The 21109-nt window shown below is 46.4% G+C and overlaps 1 protein-coding gene across 3 annotated transcripts; it reads right to left on the reverse strand.

The window, feature by feature from the left end:
• Positions 1 to 142: 142 nt before the first annotated feature.
• On the reverse strand, positions 143 to 20867 carry RILPL1 (Rab interacting lysosomal protein like 1). 3 transcript variants are annotated; one of them, XM_058816554.1, is made up of 8 exons: positions 20545 to 20867; positions 17183 to 17333; positions 12709 to 12827; positions 11619 to 11846; positions 9124 to 9296; positions 8512 to 8604; positions 5263 to 5350; positions 143 to 2945 (listed from the first exon to the last, which is right to left on the reverse strand). In XM_058816554.1, the coding sequence occupies exons 1-8, from the start codon at positions 20845 to 20847 to the stop codon at positions 2940 to 2942; spliced, it is 1161 nt and encodes a 386-aa protein (XP_058672537.1). In that variant the 5' UTR covers positions 20848 to 20867; the 3' UTR covers positions 143 to 2939. The 3 variants fall into 3 exon arrangements, with proteins under 3 accessions (XP_058672537.1, XP_058672538.1, XP_058672536.1); XM_058816555.1 differs by lacking the exon at positions 5263 to 5350 and adding an exon at positions 6147 to 6221; XM_058816553.1 differs by lacking the exon at positions 5263 to 5350.
• Between the last annotated feature and the right edge of the window lie 242 nt (positions 20868 to 21109).

Here is a 21109-nt window from a genome sequence, read left to right on the forward strand (position 1 = left end):
GGAATGGTTCTGTCCTAATCCTTGTCTGGTTTGAGGCTGTATTTCTATGAAGTTGTACACAGACAGATCCATAAGCTGCATCCCCAAGAATGGATGGTGTTACTTTCCACAAAAAAAAAAAAAGACACAAGTCTTGCAGAAATGTGTTTTTCAGAAATATTTATTAAACTGTTAAAATGATTTATTGCCCAACCAAAAAAAAAAAACAAAAACCAACCCATAAAATGTCAGTGATCCTGCACTTGGCAGGCAGGATTGTTACACCCCTAACCTGCCAGCATCCTGGCCCCTTTTCTAAAAGCAGATTTTCCTTGAATATTGACAAACAATACACGACAGATCTTCAGATCTTTACAAACACTTCCCTCTGCGCCATCCTTCCCGATGGCACTTGGGGTGTGTGAATGCAGCATTGTGAACATGAGAACGAGTGGTTAATGCCAGCAGGTCAGGAGGAGCTCTGAGGGGTTGAGGTAATGCTGCAGACATGTGGGGAAGGATTCCTGCCTCCTGCAGTCGGTGTTGGCTGCAGAGCTGGCCCGACACAGCCCCGGGCGCCGCTGGACGTGCACCAGGCCTGGAGATTTCCTTTGTGCTGCACTGGCTGGGGTTGGGTCTGTACAGCTCCATTATCCCAGCTCTTTGCTCTCAGCTGATTTCCAAAGGGATCTGCTTACTCAGGCCCACGTTCCTGCATTGTCTCTGCTCACTGCATCCCTTCTGAATGAGCCACACGACTGAACGGCGCTCGGGACAGACTCCATGGGGTCATCCACAATTTAACTGCCTGATGTGGCTCTGCTGCACTTTTTGTTTTCTTATATGGAAGTGAAGCCAGATCTTGGTAATTTAAGTATCATTGAATTAAGACACACCCCCGTGTAAGAGTTGCTTTTCAGATCAGGGAGAAGTGCTGCTGTTTTAAGGATGTTACCAAAGCATAACCAGGTGAAAACACATCTACCCCATACCCTCGTTGGACTCACCATGTCCCATATAAGGCCACGTGTCCCCCCTACCCCGAGCTCCAGTGACACCAGGGGGGCACAGTAAACACTTTCCCTGCCTAGAACACACAGAAGGTCCACGTTGGAATGAAGCAGTTGCAGCCAGAGCAGGGCAGCACACAGCCCACCACTGCAAAGAGAGGTTTTATTGCCAGGGTTTTACTACAGATGGGCTAAGAACCATTTGCTGCTCACACACATTAAAAATCCACTCTTGGATCACCCTGTAATAAGAACAACTGGCCTGCATGAAGCCCTCTGGAGTCCTTTGAGAGTTCCTCCTCCACTCAGTACCTGGAGTAGCTGGAGCTTTGCTCCAGCCTGAGCTGTATTTCCTGTCCTTGGTGCCACTCCTGAGAAGAGGCTCTGCAGAGCAGGAGGAGCAGCTGGGGTGTGGTGCCACAGCAGCTCCCAGCCCCTGGCACTGAGCTGCAGAGGCAGAGGCTGCCCATGGCCCTGCTGGCACGAGATCCTCCCCAGGAGCACTGGTCTCCAGCATGGACCTTCCCAGCCCAGGGCAAGGCCACAGAGACACCTCAGCCCTGTCCTCACACGGAGCCATGGACACATGAGCCCTCTCCCACCAGGTCAGCTCCTTGTGGAGTGTATGGAGCAGAGGTGGGCACTGCACTGGCACTGGGTGTCCTCAGCACTGACACTGGGAGGCTTTAGTGCTGGAAGGACAGCCTGGGTCAGGCCCAGGGTCTCACCAGCTCAGCTGCAAAGCAGATCCAGCCCCAGCCCTGGGGGTTGGCTGCTGGGCTGTCGTGGCAAGTTCAGCCCTGTAACAGGGGCTACCCAGACATCTGCCACCACCAGCGGAGCAGTTTCACACACAGAACTCATCTGCTCTGCCCATGTAGTGTTGAGTCAAGAGAAAAGGTTGGGGTCATGTCTAGGTCAGTGAAATAGTTCATGTCAGCCAGCTGAGGATGTGTTTCCCTCTGAAGCTGGGCAGTTTTACCTAGACAGGAAACTGAAGTGTGACTTAATTAAAAACCTGTCTGTGGGAAAGATCTAATTCTTTTACAGCAGCTGCCTGCTACACTGTGAGGAAGTCCCTGGTAAGAAGGGAAAAAACTTAAAAGTTAGGATTCCTCCCTGTAAGCAAACTGTTTTCCATTAATACTGCAGAACACAAGGCACGCTCACCTCATACATCGTCTCTTCATGCTTTAGGCACTGTAAGCACAAGGGAAATGTACACTCACTGTCCCTCCCAAGGCTACTCCAGTTCTCACTGTGTCAGGTGCATTTCCAAGGGGTGACTCTGCAAGATGCCGATGCCAGCGGCACGGACAGGACACAGCAGAGCTGTGGCTGCCACCAAGGGCGTGCAGCTGTCGTATCCCTCTTGAAAAAATTGTTACAGAAATAAAAAGCAAACAACCAGTAGTGTTAACAAACAGGGTAAAAGAGTCTTTGCCCTGTACTAGATATACACTGCAAACAAACTTCTAATAATGGCACAGGTCCTTTTTTGGTTTAAAGAAGCTTGTGCTACTGTAGTTAATGCATGAACAAGATCATGGACTTGTTATTCAGCACAAAACAAGTCATCTAGAAGCTTCCATGTCCCAGGGTGTCAGCAACTGTTACTACAAAGCTTGGGTTCCTGTTTGCAGCAAACAGTCACCAAGTGAACAGTGAGGGATCCCTTTTGGAGAGTCTGAAATGACCCCGAGGTGTGCAGGGCAAGGAAAAGTGACGAGCTGCTGCGATGCTGTACAGAAGCTTCTTGTTGTGAGACTGTCGAGATCTACTGCAGCAAACCAAACACCTCAGGGCTTTAGTCACAGGTGTTGCAGGGCCTCTTGTCCTTGCTCCATGTAGGCATCATCTCTGTTTGAATGTGACCATTCTCCAAAAGTTTGCTGGAAGTGGACATTTTTCTGTGACGCCTGCATACGTTTCTTATCACGAGAGAAGAAACTAAACCTTCCAGGAAGGGAGCAGTGAGGGAGAGAGGGAGAAGAAAGAACAGTGTTTACCATCCTGAAAGCACTTCAAACACCCACCCCAATGCACAGCACAACAAAACACCGAGCAAAAAACTCTGTTTGCATCTGCAGAAGACCAAGGCAGAGCAGCCTGATGGGAGTGCATGTCAGAACATTGTTAGGGATGGAGTCATTGCAATCTCAAGCAGTTTGGCTACACAAGCTTCAGATAAGCTCTAAATGCTGTTGACTCTACAAGGTGCAGGTATCATTTAGATGTGGGTTCCCCCTTCCCCAGCCCTCAGGTAACGAAGCCACACGAGCCAGGTTAGTTTCTTGGCATAAGTAAAGTGGTATCTTTGGCATTAAATCTGTATATTTTACCACAAAGCAGAAATAGAATTTTTTTAAGGTCAGGGAAGTTCACAAGATAAGAAAATAAATCTCCACATTTTTTTCCCAGTGTAGAGGTTTTGATACATAAACTTGATTCCTGCAAAAAGGAATGAATAAATGCACCTATGTGCACAAGAGTTTGCAGGATGAAGGCTCTAAACAAATGCACACGAGTGTGCACGTCATTTCCTGTCACACAGCTTGGGTGCTCTCAGATAATGACGTACATGAACCAACAGCCATATAATACAGCTAAAAACACAGCTGGAAAAATCCTTAGTATTGTTTTATTTGTATGGGATGAAGTTACTGGATTAGGTAAAGTCAGTGTTAGTTGTGGGTTCAGTACAAGAGGTGTTAGTGCAGTGTTTAGGCCTGCTGAGAAATGCAAAAGTTGTGGTTCCAGCTACCAAAGGACTGAGTTGGCTGTGGATCCCTTTGGTCTCAGTGCTGGGTTGGCTTCAGGAGGTGAGGATTGTTTTTCCTGCCCTGTACCAAGTGTCACACAGCTGTGATCCAGGACAGGAACTGCTAAATGCTGCCCAGTAAGGGACTGTGCCAATAGAACCTCAGCTTTGGCAGGTGCTGGAATATTGGTCAGGGCATAAACCTGACCCTGAGTCCACACTCACCTTCCTCAGCATTCTCCCAAATCCCCCTCAGCACCACAATCCCAACTCTCCCAGCTGCCTTGTGCAGAGCACAAGGGAGTTCACCTTCCATGCCTCTCAATACACAGGGGGCTGCATGATAATCACTGAGAATATTAAGAATAATTACTTGTTGATTAGAAAGGGAAATCAACCACTACACAAGTTAAATGCACATAAATAACAGTGCTAGCAGAACCTGAACTTTTGCATTTCCTGGCTTCAAATGTGCAGCCTTAATAGTGAAATAAGTATTTTGTACTTAATTAGCCTCATACTTTTCTACCAACTTCATCACAGGAGTTCATATGTTCACACACATATACTGAATATTTTCAGGGCCAGAGCCAGCTCCAGCTGATAAAAGAAGTGTTTAGTGGCTGAGCCTTCCTACAGAGCCCATTTGGTCCTGCCTGCTCAGGGTTTCTGTCTGGAAGCCCACACAAAGGACTGCTGTGTTTATACAATCAGTTTCAAAGCTCAGTAATTTTTCACTTTATCAGGAAATTAAGCAGGAGAAAAATAAGTTTGTAAACCTCTAAAAGGTTCAGCTTTTAAAATTCCTTCTGAAGCAATGAAAATTGTTATTATGGCTAGAAAATGCTCATGGAGGATGTTTGGAAAAAGCCTGTCTGTGTGGAGAGGAAAGTGTGTCGTTGCTGTAAATATAAAGATTGCTAAAGCAGCAGTTCTAATGCAAAGAGACTTTGCATTAACAATATCAGTATGTCTTCCAGGGAGAGCTGAGAATTGGATGACAGAATTGATTATGAAGAGTTTACACTCTATTCCAAAATACATAATTAGAGACAAAATATACAGGGCATAGATAGAAAGACATGAAAGCAACAGCCTGTAATTAACAGTGGAAATTAATGTGGAAATCAGCCTCTCCATTCTGCAACTCTAACTAATGATTGTAACAAATTATTAGAAACGAGTTTCTCAAAGAGCACTGGTGAGAACTGTGAATAGCCTTGCTTAGGAAGCAGAATTAACAGATGTGGTTAAAACTGCATATTGCACCGATTTTCCAAGGAATAATGATTGGTTTAGCATGGCAACATTGAGGCAAAAGGTGATACCATGTGAGTTTGAGGATGAGCATGGAGGACTGGGATGAGTACTGACACTGACTGGTCATTCTGATTGGCACTTTGATCCTCTGGGATCCCCCTGGCAGCCAGGAGAATGCAACCAGCAGTGCTTGTTAACAAGGGGTCATGCAAGAGGAAACCACAGTACCAAACATTAAAAAAAAACTCCTACAAGGGACACAAGTCTTCTTATTGGCTGCAATGTGGGATCGTCTGGAATCAATCCAGCTGCTACCATGGGCATTATGGCTGTAAAGATCCTGGTCAGGAAAGTACAGACACAGAAGAGATAAGACTGGAGCAAGGGAAAGAAAAGGCATTCCATTAAAAAGAAAAGAGGCAAACATGATACATGGGGTTACTTTGAATTACAACACAGGACACGTTACAGGGAGAGGGGATCTGCATCACCCAAGACACCTCTCCTCAGTGAAAAACTCTTGTTCAGAAAAAACAGTTATTGGAGCAGTTTCAATTGCTTTTGGATTTCTAAAAGATACCACTTTCCTGTTATGAGGCAGCCTGCAACCTGGCTCGGATTTCGTCAAGGTATGACCAGCTCCAGCAATGCAGAGCACAGTGCACGTTTTTGTTCCAAGAGACAAACAGGCACAGACACAATGAAATGAAGGATGAAGGTGTGTGTTAAATACAAAACAGGACTCTGCTGTGACTACTGGATATTGGCACAGGGTTAGAGAGGACCAGCCCTACAGTTAAAGATTCCACAAGGGTTACAGTTGATATTTTCAGGTTAAAAACCAGTATTGCAGGTGAACTGTTGAAATAACCTCCTAAGAAACTGCGTGGTTAAAGGGGCTGTGTGTCTGTTCCAAAGGAACCTACTGCTCATGCAGGAAGATGCCAACTGCAGGCAGCTGAATGCTTTAGGGAAACCTTGCAGCTGCTCTGGCAGGAGCACTGGAGCTGGCTCACAGCAAGACGAGTTCTTTGTGAGGGTTCAGCACTGAGCATTAGACAATCCATGCAGCACAGCGCTGAGAGCTCTGTGCCCAGCCAGCCCCACACAGCCTGCCAGCACACCTCCATCCATACCTGCACACCCTCTGTCTGTCTAAGGACTCTCCTCACAGCTTCTCCCTTGTGCCAAATATTTTTTTGAACTGTGGACTAATGTCAATTAAAGATTAAGTTGAAATCACGAGAGACATTTCACTTGTGACCAAATGCAGCTCTCCCCAGCTCACTAACTGCTGTTCTGAGACTAAAATTGAAAACAAATGGGCAAGCCCTGTTGGATCATTAGCAGCAGCCAGGATTTCTATTTTTGTGCAATGTGGCACGTCCTGAGCTGCAGAACTGACAGACACACCAGTTTTTGTAGGCTGCAAGAATAGGAAGAGAACTCCTGGCTGTTTGAGGCATGACATCAGTGACAAACAAGCACGTAGTCTTAAGGAGAAAACAAAAGGGTGTTTTCTGCTCCAAACAGAGGGAGCATTTTTAATCCTTGGACTTTTCCTCCTCAGTAAAGCCTCCTGGTTACATTATTTCATTAAAACTCTGTCATGTGATGGGGGAGAGACAAATGTACGAGTCAAGCATCTGAGATCAGAACTCAGAGTTTGCCCCAAACGTGCCAACCCAGAAAAAATGCTGATTCTGTAGCTTCTGTTTTCCTTTTTTATGGACTTGCAGCACTGAATCACCTGAGCACATCTGGGATGGCACAGGCTACACATCCATACGGCTCATTCCCTCAGACTGTGTGCTGAAAGGAAAAGAGCACATTGCACAGGCAAGCATAAAACTTGCCTTGAGAGGGCTCCTATTCTCGTACTTCAGCTTTTTGTTTAATCAGGAGAAAAACTCTGAAAGAGAGGGAGAAGCAGCCCCACTTTCCTCTGTGAAGGCACTCTGCATACAAAGAGCAGCACTGCAAGTTTCCATCACAGCACTGGGTTCATGTGCCAGTGTTCCCCAGGCAGGAGAGGGACCCTGGGGAGGGAGAGGGAGCTCTGGAGACACCTCAGAGCAGGCAGGGACTGCAACAGGAGGATCTTGGGACAGGACAGAAGCTACATTGGCTTCAGTGACATTTCCTGACTTTTTAAAGCCCAACTACAAATACAGTGTTGACAACACACAGAGAGAGGAAGAGAGGAAGAAAATAAAACCCCAGCAGAGAAATCCTATCCAGACAGGCTGCAAGAACCAGACAAACCTGAAAACTGAAAACATCCTTCTGATAACTCAGGCAGTTTTATATTCCCTTATTTAATATGATGGCTAAGTGGAGAGAGAGCAGAGTGAAACCTGGGGACAGAGCATGACATCTAAAAGAAGGAATTTCAGCTTAGGCAGAGTCAAAACCAATACCTCACCAACATGTGCTCTGCCTTACAACCTCTGTTTACATTTTTATGCTGCCTTTGCTTCATCAAAGCACTCAGGCAGCATTTCAAATCAAACATGGAAGCTGCACAACACAAACTGTGTGAGCTGAAACCAGCCATTCCCCACAACAGAATTAGCTTTAAAAGGTCTAAAAGAAATGCAAAAGAAAAGAGAAACTTCACAGTGAAGATCTTGTGCAACACAGTATCATCATCATCACCATCACAGTCACAGAATGAAAACTGAAATTCAAACCCAAAGTGTATTTCCTACTCATGTAAGAGGAAGGTTTCTCTCAGCACAGAAAGCTGCAGCCTACTGCAAATAATCAACAGTGCCCTCCTGACTCCATGGTGTTTTGGGTCAGCCCAGATCTTCCTATGGAATTTACTCTCCCAGGGCTGCTCCTGTTATTAAACAAGGACTGAAGGCTGTGGGCATGGGGACAGGATGGAAGAACTCTTTATATGGAAACAACTGTTCCAGTTAAAAAAGTAAAGTTTCCAGTATCACAAAAATCCAAAGAGTTGCTGTGAGATTAGAAGACTTAATTTGGAATAAATAAATGTCCAGGAAAGAGTTTCAGCAGAGAAAAGGACTGGCCAACACAGTGATTTTATGAAGTGATACTCTTGTAGCAGCACATCTCTGGCAGTAAGCTTTGGTTCCAGCAGCAGCATTAATATTTCAGAAGAAGGTGGGGTTCTCTTAGCCAAGCCAGTGCCCATCCTCTCAGCAGCAAATTTGCTCAGCAAACAGAAGGGTTTTGTGCTGCCCACATGTTGCAAATCAGGGTCTAAAGGCTTCAGTCAACAGGGAAATGGGCACAGTGAGGCCATGGGAAAATGATAATCCAAGACTGAAAGTTGTCCCAGATCTAGGCAAAAGTTTTGGCCAAAACCAACTGTTGTTTCACATCTGCCAAGTGCTCATTTAGGGTGTCTCTCATAGACAGTGGGAATGTGGTTATCTGAATTTTTAAAGTCTTTAAAATTGTCCTATGCATAAGAAACATTTGGTATTACACACTATACCCAGTATGTTTAGTAAATATGCTACTTACAGTCGTTTGATTCCAGATTCAGGCTGAGTTGAGGGTTTTGGCTGAATTATGGGTGTGGGCTGTGGGGATCTGGTTTCTTCTTCCATTTCCTCACTTGAAAGAAAGAAAAGATAATTAATGTTCTCCTCCCAAGCCATGGAAGCACTTTGAGATCTACAATTCAATCTGAGCACTGTTGATGAAAGAACGTAAAAAGATCTGTTCAAAACCCATTCAAATCAACTTAAGATTTTTTTTAATCAACCAAGGATCAGCACCAAGAACTGGGTCTCCATTTAATATTTTCTTCCCATTGTGTCAAGGAGAGGGAGAAGAGGAATGGATTGAATAAAAGGTCTAGAATTTTCATTTTAGACCCACTCCTATCCTCATTTTTGAAGTTCAGTTCTATTAAATGTTTGTAATCTTTCTAGTATCCAGGGCAGACCTGGGAGTTGGGGAAGGACAAGTTTGAGGTACCAGGTTCAAACTGGGGCTGCATTCCTGCAGTCTCTGCACAAGCCTTTGCAGAAACACCAACTTGGACACAACTTCAGAGCACATTTATTGTTTCTACACCCGCCCTGTGGCTCCCTGAGTGTATCATCCAACAGGAGAGGAGATGTAACCCACCTTTTGTAATATAAAAGCTCCTCTTGAAGCAAAAACACTCTGGATTTCAGTTCATTCCTCTCGTGAAGGACGTCCCGGAGCTCCTGCAGGGTGAATCTTGGGCGATTGGGATCTTTCAGGTCCATTGCCATCTTCTCCGAGTCAGAGAGACAATCATCATTGTTTGGTTCTGCCTAGAGAGTGAAATGTGGGCTTTAAATTCACTGTCCAATTCAAACGTCCAACTTTTGATAAGTCAGTTTTAGGAATTCATACTTTTAACAAGTGGAGTAAATCAAACATCAGTTATTTATCTAAACACTGAAAAAATGACATGGCAATGGTCATACAGTTCCTTCCAGCTCCTCCCACAAAGAAGTGTCTTCTTCTAATGTAAACATACAATGATGAAAAACCACAAGGTTCTGGGAAGGGAACTTGGAATTGAGATTCTGAAGAGCAGCTCCAAGCCTTAAGAGGTCTGCAGGATTAATAACAATACAAACAAATGCAGGACACTCTGTTCCAAGAAAATACATTTGAAATGTAGCAAAGTCCATTTGAAATGTGATGCTTTTTACAAGGACTAATAGAGGCCAGCTCATGAAATCAGAGCTGCCAGCAGCCAGGTCAGCCACTCACCCCTGTGGGAGGATGCAGAGATCAGAATCTCAGAGCTCCTGTGTGGCAGTGACAGCTTGCTGGGATACAAGCTGGAAATTTGAGGAGTTGAGTAGTGAAATTCCTACAAAGTCCATTTTTGTAATCCTGACTCTACCTCCTTCTAAGCTCCTGTTTGTGAAATGGTTTTGCAATAGACTGATCCATGGTTTCAGGCTGAACTTGGCTAAGGTGAATTTCAGGTGAATTCAGTGCCTGTCCTGCAGGGATGAGGCAGCAGAGCAATGCTCACTTGGGCACTGTTGGTTCACCCTTTTCATCCAAACACATTCCTTTGCACAGACTACATGGAACAAAGATTGATGCAACAAGAGGTTCAAAGGAAATTACCCAAACACTTTTCCTCCCCTTCACCCCCCAGGTATGGGTCTGAGCTGGTGTCTCTCCTTTTGGTTGTGTATTTGTCTCACATGTCTGCCCAAAGAAGCTATTTTTGCTAGATTTGGCTCAAATCAGCACAGACTGAGCAGCCTGTACCCAATGTACCCAATGCAAATGTCCTTGACTGGGGCCAACAAGCAATGGCCATTCTGGAGCATGCAGCTATTCCAGCTTTCTGCTTGCCACTGCAGCTCCTGTGTGATCTCTGTCCTGGCAGAGGGAGCAGGGATGCCTCTAATGAGAGGAGGCACCATTGCCATGGAACTGATGAGCTGGAGAGAGGTGAAGAATGCATCCTTTCTCTGCAGACACTGGGGACACTTTTATCCTGCTGGCTCCAGGCCTGGGCTCCCCAGCCCTGTTTACAGAGCTGAGTGTCCTGGCTGAATTAACAGCAATGAAATAATCCTTTTCATCATTAATACAGTGCTTGCCCAGCTCAGCAGTGACATGTTAACACAGCACTGGCTGCCACATTCCCAGGGGACCAAGGTACTCCATCAGCTTTTGTCTCTGCTTTTTGATGTGTATTCCTGAAATGGGTGTTTCACTGGATGTTTCACTCTCTGCTGCAGTCTGTCAGTCATTTACCATGGAGCTCTCACCAATGCACCAAGCTGAACAGCTCTGTGTGATAGAGCTCCTCTAATTCTTAAATATAATTACACCCCTTATTGCATTTCCTACTCTGCTAAGAACATCATTAGGAGAGGGCAATGCAGTACATTTGCTTCAGGAATAAAACAGTCATGTCATAGGCACAAAGGGAAATATTAGGAACCATAAAGAGGACTCAGGGATCAACAGATCAGTGTGTCTTTTTCTCAGGAAGCTCCCCTCAAATTTGCATTCCTCTGCTCTGATCTCAGCCCAGCTCCATTTGCAGACTGTCACTTTGCCTGTTCTACAAGAACCTGGCTCTGCCAGCAGGAATGTTTGCTTTTCACGAACATCTGTGCTCACAACACTTCACTGCACAAATTCTAATGGGAAGCAAAAGCAGAAATAAGGCCAAAGTTGGTTCCTCTAAAAAGTGCCTTGAAATATTTATGTATTGATTTGGTAGCACTTAACCAGCTTAGTCCTGGCTGATCTGAAGTGCCATGAGAACTGCAGGGATCAGGTGTGCAAAGCTCTACCCTGACTCTGGGACCACTTCTGGCAGTTTCTGTTCCACTGTGCTTCAGCTGCCACCACCATCCCTATGCACCCTGTGACCCATCTGGCCTTGAATATTTGCAGATCTGGCAAAGCTGAAGCTACTCCTGGCTGTTTGTCTTTGGAAAACCCAGACCCTGCAAGGAATTGGTTTGTTTTCCTTTGGGGAAAGGGGTAGGTGTGTACAAAGAAAATGAAGCAAACACGCTACCACAACCAAAATGCAAAGGGGTACTTGGTATGAAGTCCAAAGCTTTTTAAAAGGCTGCTTAAAAAGTGATCCAAAGTGCTCTTACCTTTACTTCCTCCCCATTTTGGCTGGCCTGGCTGTCCTCACCCTGCAGCTTTTCTCTGAGCTTGCCCAGCTCAGCTCTGAGGTTGCCCATCTCCTGCTCCTTGGTTTGCAGATACGCTTCCAGCTCCACCTTCTGCTCGATCAGCGCCTTCCCCTGGGCCTCAACCACCGTGATCCTGTGCCTCAGGTCGTGGTTGATCTTCATCAGCCTGTTCTGCTGCTGCTGCAGCTGCAAAACATCCATGCAGGAGCTCAGTGGCCATTCAGCCATGAGCCATGATGGCTCAGTCCCAAATATCTTGAAGCAGTGGGTTCCTGTTGCATTTAATCTGAAAAATTGCCCCCCTCTCCTCACCCTCAGATTAGTTTTTCTAATATCTAATTGTCTACTACAGTTTCAATCACCCAAATTTAATTGATTTCTAGAGTAAATTCCCCTAGCACAGGGAGTTTTTCAGATAAAAGCAAATCCATAACTTCTGATATTAATTCAAGGATAGGGTGGCTTCTGGGGTTCTGAATCAAATCTTAACCCAGGGGAGAAGACAGGACAGAGGAATCCTCAGTGCTCAGTTTCTGGGTGCTTTGCTTTGAGCTCCAGGCTCTCTCCTGAGGCAGATGTGACCTGCTGGCTGTGTGTGGACAGCCCCAACTCCAAAGGCTGCAGCACCTGCCAGAGGCATTGGGCAGAGCAGAGATCACCCAGGCCTGGCCTTACTGGCACCAGGAAAGTCCCATGGCCTGAGGACATGAGGCAGTGTGAGGAATGGGAGGCAAAATGTGGGTAAGGAGGTCATTGCATAGAAAGTGCCAAATCTCATGTCATGCCTGGAGTCACAGAGGAGTCTGTGACTCATCTGAACAGGTCACTGCAGGCCCTTCTCATGCAGGGAGATCCACACTGCATCCCTGGTGTGGGGCTGCACTGAAGCCTGACCGTTCTGGACACTCCACAGCTCTGCTGGACATTTCAGCTGCAGGACCATTAAACCAGCACTGTTTATACTTCCTATGTTAACTTCAAACTCAAAACCAGGCTGTGGAAGTGTGGGTGAGAAAGAACAGAAATAGGAAGACCAAGAGCCACTTACAGCCTCTACATCCTCATTTTTGAGTCCAAGTTCCCGGTCCTTTGCCCTGATTTCATCCCTCTGTTTATCAACCACTTCCTTCAGCTTCTTCATGACTTGCCGCTCTCTCTCTGACATCCCTGGTTAAAAAAAGAACACAGAAACACAAACTGAGGGCAGGCAGGAGCTGCTGAGCCTGAGAACAATAACAATGAGGAATATTTAAGCAGACTCTGGAAGTTGCCTGCTGGTAGAATTACAGAGATGCTTTAGAGGTTACCTCAAGGGTAACAGAGAACACAGATGACAGAATCCACTCCATAAAGCCCCTGCACAGAGACTCCTTAAAAAGGAACTGACATTCCTCAGAAACATTTCTAACAGTGAGTGACACTGCTGCATCTCTCTGCCTTAGTAGTTTTACATCAATGTTCACACCATTGCCCAGGGAGCTTGGTTATCTCTGTGATTATCTCTGGCATCAGCTGGCCAAGGCCTTGAGAAAATTGTAAAAAAGATGGTCTGGATCTTCCGTAAGATGTAAACAACACATCACTGTTGTGGATTATATCTGGATCCAAACCAGCTGAGGAGCACTGAACTAGATTGAATTTTAGTTGAAATCCAGTTTTGTGTTTGGTGAAAACAAGATGAAACAGGAACTTCACAGGGTACCCCCATCCAGAATGAAGAACCAACATTTAGTCTGAATTATGGTCACATATTTTCTCCTCATGTTTTGCCACCCTTTTCCCATCCTATTGTGTGGTAATTCATATTTAGAGTAATTGTACTTGAGAGAAGAATACTTGATAGCATTACACTGGTGAAAGGAGTTTGGAACATTGCCAAGAATCCAACACTGATTCTGTCTGAAAATAAAGAAAGGGTTAGATTAACCTTAAATCTAATCAATGAATCATTAGGAAATGTTATAAACCACAGGAAGCATTCTTCTATTTGCCATTACAGAGATAACTTGGATCTGGCACTGCAGTGATGGACTCCTGAGAGCAGACACAGAGCAGAGGTTTTACCTTGGTGAGATAATGAATCTCCTGCCCTGAGACTGGCACAGAGATGTGCAGTTTGATGGTCCTGAGCTGTCACATGAAATCACACTGCACAACATCCTTGAAGATGCAAACCCTGCAGGGCAGTGTGAGGCTCCCCTGGCCAAAGCCCAGCCCAAGCAGGAGCTCAAATCCTCCACTCACTTTGGCAAAGTCCTTTGTTATGTGGGTCTTCAGCTTCTTCCATTTGTGAACTGCAAGTGGTGCTGATGCACTCCCCGCTCTGGGCTGGCTGCAAAGCTGCTTCCTTTTCAATATATTAAAGCAGCTTCCACATCAGAAATATTCTCTGTATGCATCAAACGCATCCAGCCAGGAAAGGCTCTACTTTCTAACATCAGCTCAGACTTCCTGGTTTTGTTCTTCCCCCATCAGAGAAATCCAGAGTTGTTCCCACAAGAGAAATTAGCTGCATGTCTGTAGGACTCCAGCTCACAGGTCAGCTACAGAATGAACTGATGGAGAACAGAGCAGAGCAGGACAAAGCTCAGAGAAGGAAAGGGAGAACTGGTGGATGTGCACTCCTGCACAGCTCTGGGCTCCCATGCAGGCAGGGAGGGACCAGAGCAAACAGGGAGCAGCAGCTCCAGTTCTCAGTGCTGAAGGAGCAGAGCTGTGGTTCTGCAGAGAACAGGGAACTGCTCTGCTGGGAAAGCACTGCTGCTCATGGCTGGCCAGGAATTTGGTTCCCAGGACATGTTCCTGGCAAACCCCAGCAAAGAACTGTCAGTGACATGGTGTTCACATTCTAGTGTTACACTCTCACCCCTTTTAATTCTGTGGTGCATTTGCCTGCTCTATTTCTGGACCCTGGTTTTTATCAGCTCTGTGCTGCTCTGGGTTCTAGTTTTTCACAGGATAATTTTAATTCTTTGCTGTGGTACCAGCTCATACCCACCAGGGAGAACAAGTGTCACAAACACAAACTGCAGCTTAACTCTTCTAAAAGATCCACATTCCTCTCTCACAGCACAGGTGTGGCACTTCTCTGCACCCACAAACCTCACTGCAGCCAATCTCAGGGCTGGGGCCTGAAACATCAGCTGCATTTAAAACCAAAAGAATCCAAAACTTTGCCTTGAAGTAGAGGGACTGCAGTGAAACTTCAGACTGGTGGTTTCACTCAGAAGGAGGTAGTGAATGCAGCTGTATCCATTAGCACTTGTGAGATGCTTTGAGATCTCTAGATAGCAGGTGCTATTTAAAGAAAAAATACAATTCAGTGCTGACTACTTTTCCTCCCACTGTGCTCATTTTTTTTGCTAACATTGGTGAGCCTAAAAGGCTTCAATTGTGTGCACAGATCACTACAATTTTTATTTCAGGAAGTGGGGGGGAAGGAAAGGTGGGGAATTTTATGAAACAGTCACATCTCCTTCTATTTCCTCAGGCACTGGGAAAGAGGAGAGGGAAATCACTAAGTGCCCTAAATGTAAAATAATTATCTCTAAATGGTTCAAACTCTAATAAATGCAAGATCTTAAATGGCACACCCAGCCAGCTTCCCCAGGCACATCCTATGAGCAGTTTCCTGTGGTTTGCTGTGACCCTGGTGTTGTTCCAGCAAGAGAATGGAAAGCAGCTGGAGGGGAGGACACCAAGAAAAGAAAGAAAAAAAAAAAAAAAAAAGAAAAACAAATATTCTTTGTGTTTAGTGATCTGTTCGGTGCTGTGTCCATACAACTTGGCAGAGTTGTGCCAGGCAGAGCCTGTGGCACTGCACCATTACCTAAACACTCAGCACAAGTTCAATGTCCCTTTTGAGGGGAGCTGTGGGTCCTGCAGCACAGCAGGGTCACACAGGTGCTGCTGCCTGTCCCTGAGCACAGCCAGGCTGAGGCAGCAGCTCCCCGGCAGTGGCACAGAGCCTGCTCGTCCTGTTTGACACACTTGGGTCAAGTTTGCATCTGGCATTTTCCTGGGATATTCCAATCACTCAGCACCATCAAGCAGGGCTCTGTTTGGGCTTGGGAGGAGCCACTTTAATGGGTGTTAGAGGCTCATCTCAACCCCTCCCTTGTGTTCTGTGTTCTGCTGTCACAGGTCCTGTCACAGGATCCTGCTCTGCTCAGAGCACTCCTGTTTGCACAGAACTGCCTCTGCCATGAACACTTCATCACACTCAAACAAGGCTCTGAGAATTAACTGGCAGGACTGACTCCCAAGGCCTTGCACACCCAGATCAGTGCCTCTGCTGCCTGTGTGAAATCACCCCTGTCACTGTCTGGTGAGTGAGCAGTGAGCTGAGGAGAGATGGGATCACAGTGCTAAACCAAGCTCAGACACCAAGCTCAGACAGCAGCACTGCAGTCTGCTCAAAATCAGTGCAGCTAACACAGGATTGAGCCTGAAATGCTGCATCTCTGGCCTCTACATCAGACCAAAGGACAAAGACTGAAAAAGAGCAGCAGAACTGCTTTCTGACACTATCCAAACAAGTAATTTGAGACAAATCTATCCTTGCTCATTAATGACAATATGTCCTCAAAGAAAACCAGTCAGGTTTGATATAATAGATCCAAATAATTAAATGGGGTTGATAGAAATTAAAAGATTTCACTTAAACTGAATACTTTGGCTAAAGAATATCAGTGATCTCAGCCTAAGCTCTGGAATGGGCTTATGGGTTTTGTTTGTGTTGTCACACATGGGTAGACACAGTAAAAATAACAAGAAAAGCACGTCTGGCATCTGCTTGGCTGGATGTGAGGAGTGTGGCTATATTTAAATGCAAGCACATGAGCTGCAGTGAGCTAGATAGCCACTGGAAGGGAAAAAAAGAAGGAAAAAGAAAAAAGAAAACAAAGGGGAAGCTGGTTCTTTGTAACACAATGTCAGTCTTCATGGCCCATGACTCATTGCTGCCATGCTGAATTTTGCATGGAGTTTGTCAGCCTGATGTTGAGCTACTTCTTTGCCACTAATTGACTCCTAATTTGAAAGCATTGCATTTGTTTTAAAAAATATCTTGAGAGGTTTAACAATTTTTACTCTTTGAAGGTTTAATTATGCATTTCCCCAGTGCAAGTGAGCAGCACTGAGCCTCAAGGAGAGAGGGAGTGCAGCTCCCACAGTGTTGGGCAGAGTTTCATCCACCTCCAGCAAAATGAGAACCCAGAGATAGACCAAAGGGTGTATCTAGACTTTACTTCCAGAGGTGCTTCTCAGACAAACAAAAAGTTGGTTTTCTTTCCCTAATTTCTCCACCTCTTATCATGTCTTCAGTATCATCATGTATTCAGAGATTTTCTATTTAGGTTAAAAAAAAAAAATATATATATATATAAACAAACAAGCCTTCAAAACCCAGATCTGAATTAATCTACACGGAAAAACCACACCAGAATATCCAGTCAAAGTATTTTGATTAAGTATTTCTTTTTGTAACAAAGCAAGGACTGAATTTGAAGTAGCAAACTTGCCTTCATGCTTCTGAAATTCCTCTTCTGTGAAATTAATGTCTTTGTGAGATAAGTTTGTCATCAGTTGTTTATTCTCCTCCTGGAGCTGTGCAATTTGGGTGAGAAGATCCTGTGCTTCCCCTCTCCAGACATCCTCCACCAGTTCTAATTCCTATAGGGCAGACCAGGACAACACATTGATATTTTAAAACATGTAAAGAGTCTTTGACTGGGCAATTTACAGATCAAACTACAGATCCTACTGATTCTTATGGAAAGCAATTAAATAAATCTACTCTGAGTTTCTTAGAAGACATCTGCTTTTTTAATGCCACCACCCCACAGCCCCCTTTGCTACATCTGAATGGAAATACCTGAGGGGATCATTCCTGATGCAAAGCAAGTTATCCAAAGGATGGCTCCTCATGCCCTGCTGTGCTGTGAGGACCAGATTAAGGGTCCAATAACCAAACACCAGCACCAATTCCCTCCAGCACCCCAGGAAGCAGCTGCAAAGCTGTTAGAGAGCCCCCAAACCATCCCACAGCAGGGCCAGGAGCTCAGGGGTGGAAATGCTTCTGACACAACAGCCTGGTCTGAATTCCTGCCATGAAACACAAGTGTAAATTGATGAGTGTGTGATCCAGTGCAGCTCCTGGTGCACACAGTGAACACAAACCCCACCCATGCTGCCTCCCATGTAAATTGTCCTGCTGGAATGTCCTGTGTTAGTGCAGCCAGGCCAGCCAGAACAGCTCCCATTTGTTGGGACACTCTGTGTCAAGAGCAGCTGTCACCAATCCTTGTGAAGGTCAAGTCAGGACAAAAAAGAGAAAGTCCTTAAGGAAAACAGTTGTATTTAGAACCTTGCCTGTTCCAAAAGCTTCTCTGGATATCTCACTTCTGCAGAGGGGGGCATTCCCTGCTCCATTTTCACTCATGCTCTTCAGACAAAAAGCTGCATGCAAATCCCTGGAGCCAGGCTGAGTCACTGCTGACTTTCACATCCATCCACATGCCCCTTTCCTATCTAACAACAAAACACATTCACACAACAACCCAGCCAAGCACAGCTCCAGGCTAAAATAAGCTCTGCTGAGAGATTAAAGGATAGCTCTCTGCTTTGAATGCATGCTCTGATAATGGGAAGTCATGTTCCTGGTGACTTTTGGGTCCAAATACCATTTTATTCCAGCATTCATTACTGTATTGCTGCTGAAAGTGCTGCAGAAAACATTAGGTGGCAAAGATAATAAATAATAAATAGCAAAGGTGTGGTAAGCTACAGAGAGTTAAGTATTAAAAAGGAAAGAAAATGTAATTAATCACCTATTTTACCTGAAACTCTTTATCTTACTAAATCTGTAATGAAATTGCTATTTCCAAAAACCTGGATTATTTACAGTGATGCTCCCTGTTACACCTGTGTAGCTAAAATAATGCAGTGACCTATTTTAGCAATAAACCAGCACATTCATCACTACCAAGCATATTGATAAAACCAAAATAGAATGCACACAAACCCCAAACAAGCTAAACTTATATCATTTATATGTGGCTGCACTGTAAACACACAGCTATGCCGGGTTTGCCTAGGCAAACTTTGTCATTTATTACTATTGAAGAGCCAATGAATTGGAGCAGAAATTAACTTTTGAGTCCTCATTAGTGGAAGTAGCAGACAGGGAGGCACATCCACGGGCCAGGCAGTGCCAGCCAGCTCAGGAAGCCCCAGGCAATGGGTGCTGAGCCAGGTTCACAAGCAAAACAGATTCACACATAAATCTTAAATCTGAAATCTCAAACTGATGCTTGCAAGGACCACTAAAAGCTTTTCTGGGTGTTTCTTGGAGGGTTTGACATCAAAAACTGTTTCTCAGTATGTGATTTTTTCTGCTTATCAGCACCTGTCCTGTGAAAGTCTTCAACCCTCACATTGGAACAGAGCAGATGAGAGACCACAGTTCTGTAGGGACCTGGTGCACTGGGAACCAGCTTGATTTAAAAAAATAAAAGGTATGTATCATGCAGTTTATTTTCCTGTTAAAATCTGTTTAGACTGAAGTAAATTGTATAAACACTCCCTGAGCCACTTCATGACCCTCAGAGAAGCTGACAGAGCTGAGGTGGTTGACTGGCAGGGAGATCAGCTGACACGTTTAGGAAACTTTTTAACACTTATAAGAACTTCAGAAACATCTCCAGAACAACTTGTACAATGACACTGGGTCAGTTCTGTATCTGCTTCATCCCCAGCCTTTGGTAAATATCCAACATATTTGTATCTGTTCTCTGGACCTTTTTTTATCATACTCTTGAGACTTACCAAGGCTTTGTATATTAAAGGTCTTTTACCTTCCTTTTCAGAGACATTGCCCTGAGGCTTCCTCTGCAAAATGTTGCAGGGTTTATCCTGGATTTCTCATATGCTAGGTGAAAGTCCTTTAGCTGACTCTCTTTGAAATATAAAACTGGGATTTATCCAGTTAAGCCAAATCTTGAAGTTTGGGGTGTCTCTTCCAGAAATCCCCCATCTCCTGTTTATCCTGATTCTGTGTGTGGAATCAGGAATGGCATGAGGCAGCAGTGATCATTTAGCATAGTCATTTACCAGAACCATTTCTTATATCAGTTATCTGGATGGTTTAAAGAGCAGATCTGCCACTTTCACTGCAGTAACTGGAGCTTGCTGTCCTGCCATGAGACAGGGTATGGGAAACGCTCTCTGCCTCGGGCTTTAACAGGAATGGGGTCAGGGAACACTGTGACCACCCCAAAACAAGCCAAGGGACATCTTGCCATCAGAGGATGGAGCAGCAATCTGGCAGAGTGCTCTTTCCTACTCTTCAGCTCCAACTCTGCTCTGAAATCACTTGGTTCTCCATCTCTCTCCTATGATTTGTCGAACCCGAAGTCTGTTCCAGGAAAACTAGACTGCTAAATCATTCCCAGCCCCGGAGAGGAAAGTGTATTTATTCTTGTCAGTGACCTTTCCTGGCCTAGCAGGAAGCAGCGCTGTCCCTCCCCAGGAGAGGGGATGGAGCGGGAGTCCGAATCCGCCAGACACGGGGGAAGGAAACGCAGTGACCGGGGAAGGGGTGGAGAAAGGGAAGGAGGGAGGAAACTTCCAGCAGGGAAGGAAACAAAAAACAACAACACGCCCAAAGCCTCGGCGACGCTCAGGCAGCATCCGCGCAGAGCCGTGAGCCGCCCGGGCTGCACCGCACGCGTGCCCCGCCCGCTCCCGACCCCGGCCCCGCTCTTTGTGCTCCCGGCGGCGGCGGGGGAGAACGGCGCCGGGGGGGCCGAGCCCGAGTCCCCCGAGCGGCTGCGGCAGGCGGGGGCAGCCCTGCCCCGCCGCGCCCCCCGCTCCCCGCCCGCACCTTCTGGTGCTTCCTCTCCTTCTCGATGCGGTCCATCCTCTCCAGGCGCAGGCGGTCGAGCTCCAGGCGCAGCTCCTCCATCTCGGGGTTGATGTGGTTGCGGCTCACCAGCACCTCCAGGATCTCCAGCACCCGCACCACCTTGGGCATGAGGCGGGCGATGGCCTCGCAGCCGTGCTGGTCGATCACCCGCTCAAACTCCTGCCCCACGGCCGAGGCGATGTCGTACACGTCCATGACCGTCAGCTCCGCCGCGTTCTTCTCCAGGGCGGGCGGCACCCCGCCGCCGCCGCCGCCGTCCATGGCTCGCCCGGCCCCGCGGCGCCCGCATAGGCGGCGGCGGGGCGCGCTCCGGGCGGGGCGGTCCCCGTGCAGCCGCCGCCGCTGCCCCGCGCCCGGGCCGCGGCCCCCGGCAACTCCCGCGAACTCCGGGCGCCTCGGCCGGGGGTGTTTAAACTTGGCCGGGCGGCGCTGGGGGAGCGGCGGCGGGAGGCGGGCGCGGCGTCCCCGCCACCACCGCCCCGCCGCCCGCGGCCAATGCCCGGCGCAGGGCGGGCCGGGGGCG

The sequence above is a fragment of the Ammospiza caudacuta genome, chromosome 18 (assembly GCF_027887145.1).
Source record: "Ammospiza caudacuta isolate bAmmCau1 chromosome 18, bAmmCau1.pri, whole genome shotgun sequence".
In the NCBI taxonomy this organism is placed as follows: domain Eukaryota; kingdom Metazoa; phylum Chordata; class Aves; order Passeriformes; family Passerellidae; genus Ammospiza; species Ammospiza caudacuta.

What these genes read in the sequence shown, in the direction of transcription:
- RILPL1 (XM_058816553.1), bottom strand. Translation starts at nt 20,847, where the DNA reads ATGGACGGCGGCGGCGGCGGCGGGGTGCCGCCCGCCCTGGAGAAGAAC. An exon ending in AGGAGAGGAAGCACCAGAAG is followed by an intron (nt 17,334 to 20,544) that starts GTGCGGGCGGGG and finishes TCTGCCCTATAG; the next exon opens with GAATTAGAACTGGTGGAGGA. An exon ending in GGAATTTCAGAAGCATGAAG is followed by an intron (nt 12,828 to 17,182) that starts GCAAGTTTGCTA and finishes TTTTTTAACCAG; the next exon opens with GGATGTCAGAGAGAGAGCGG.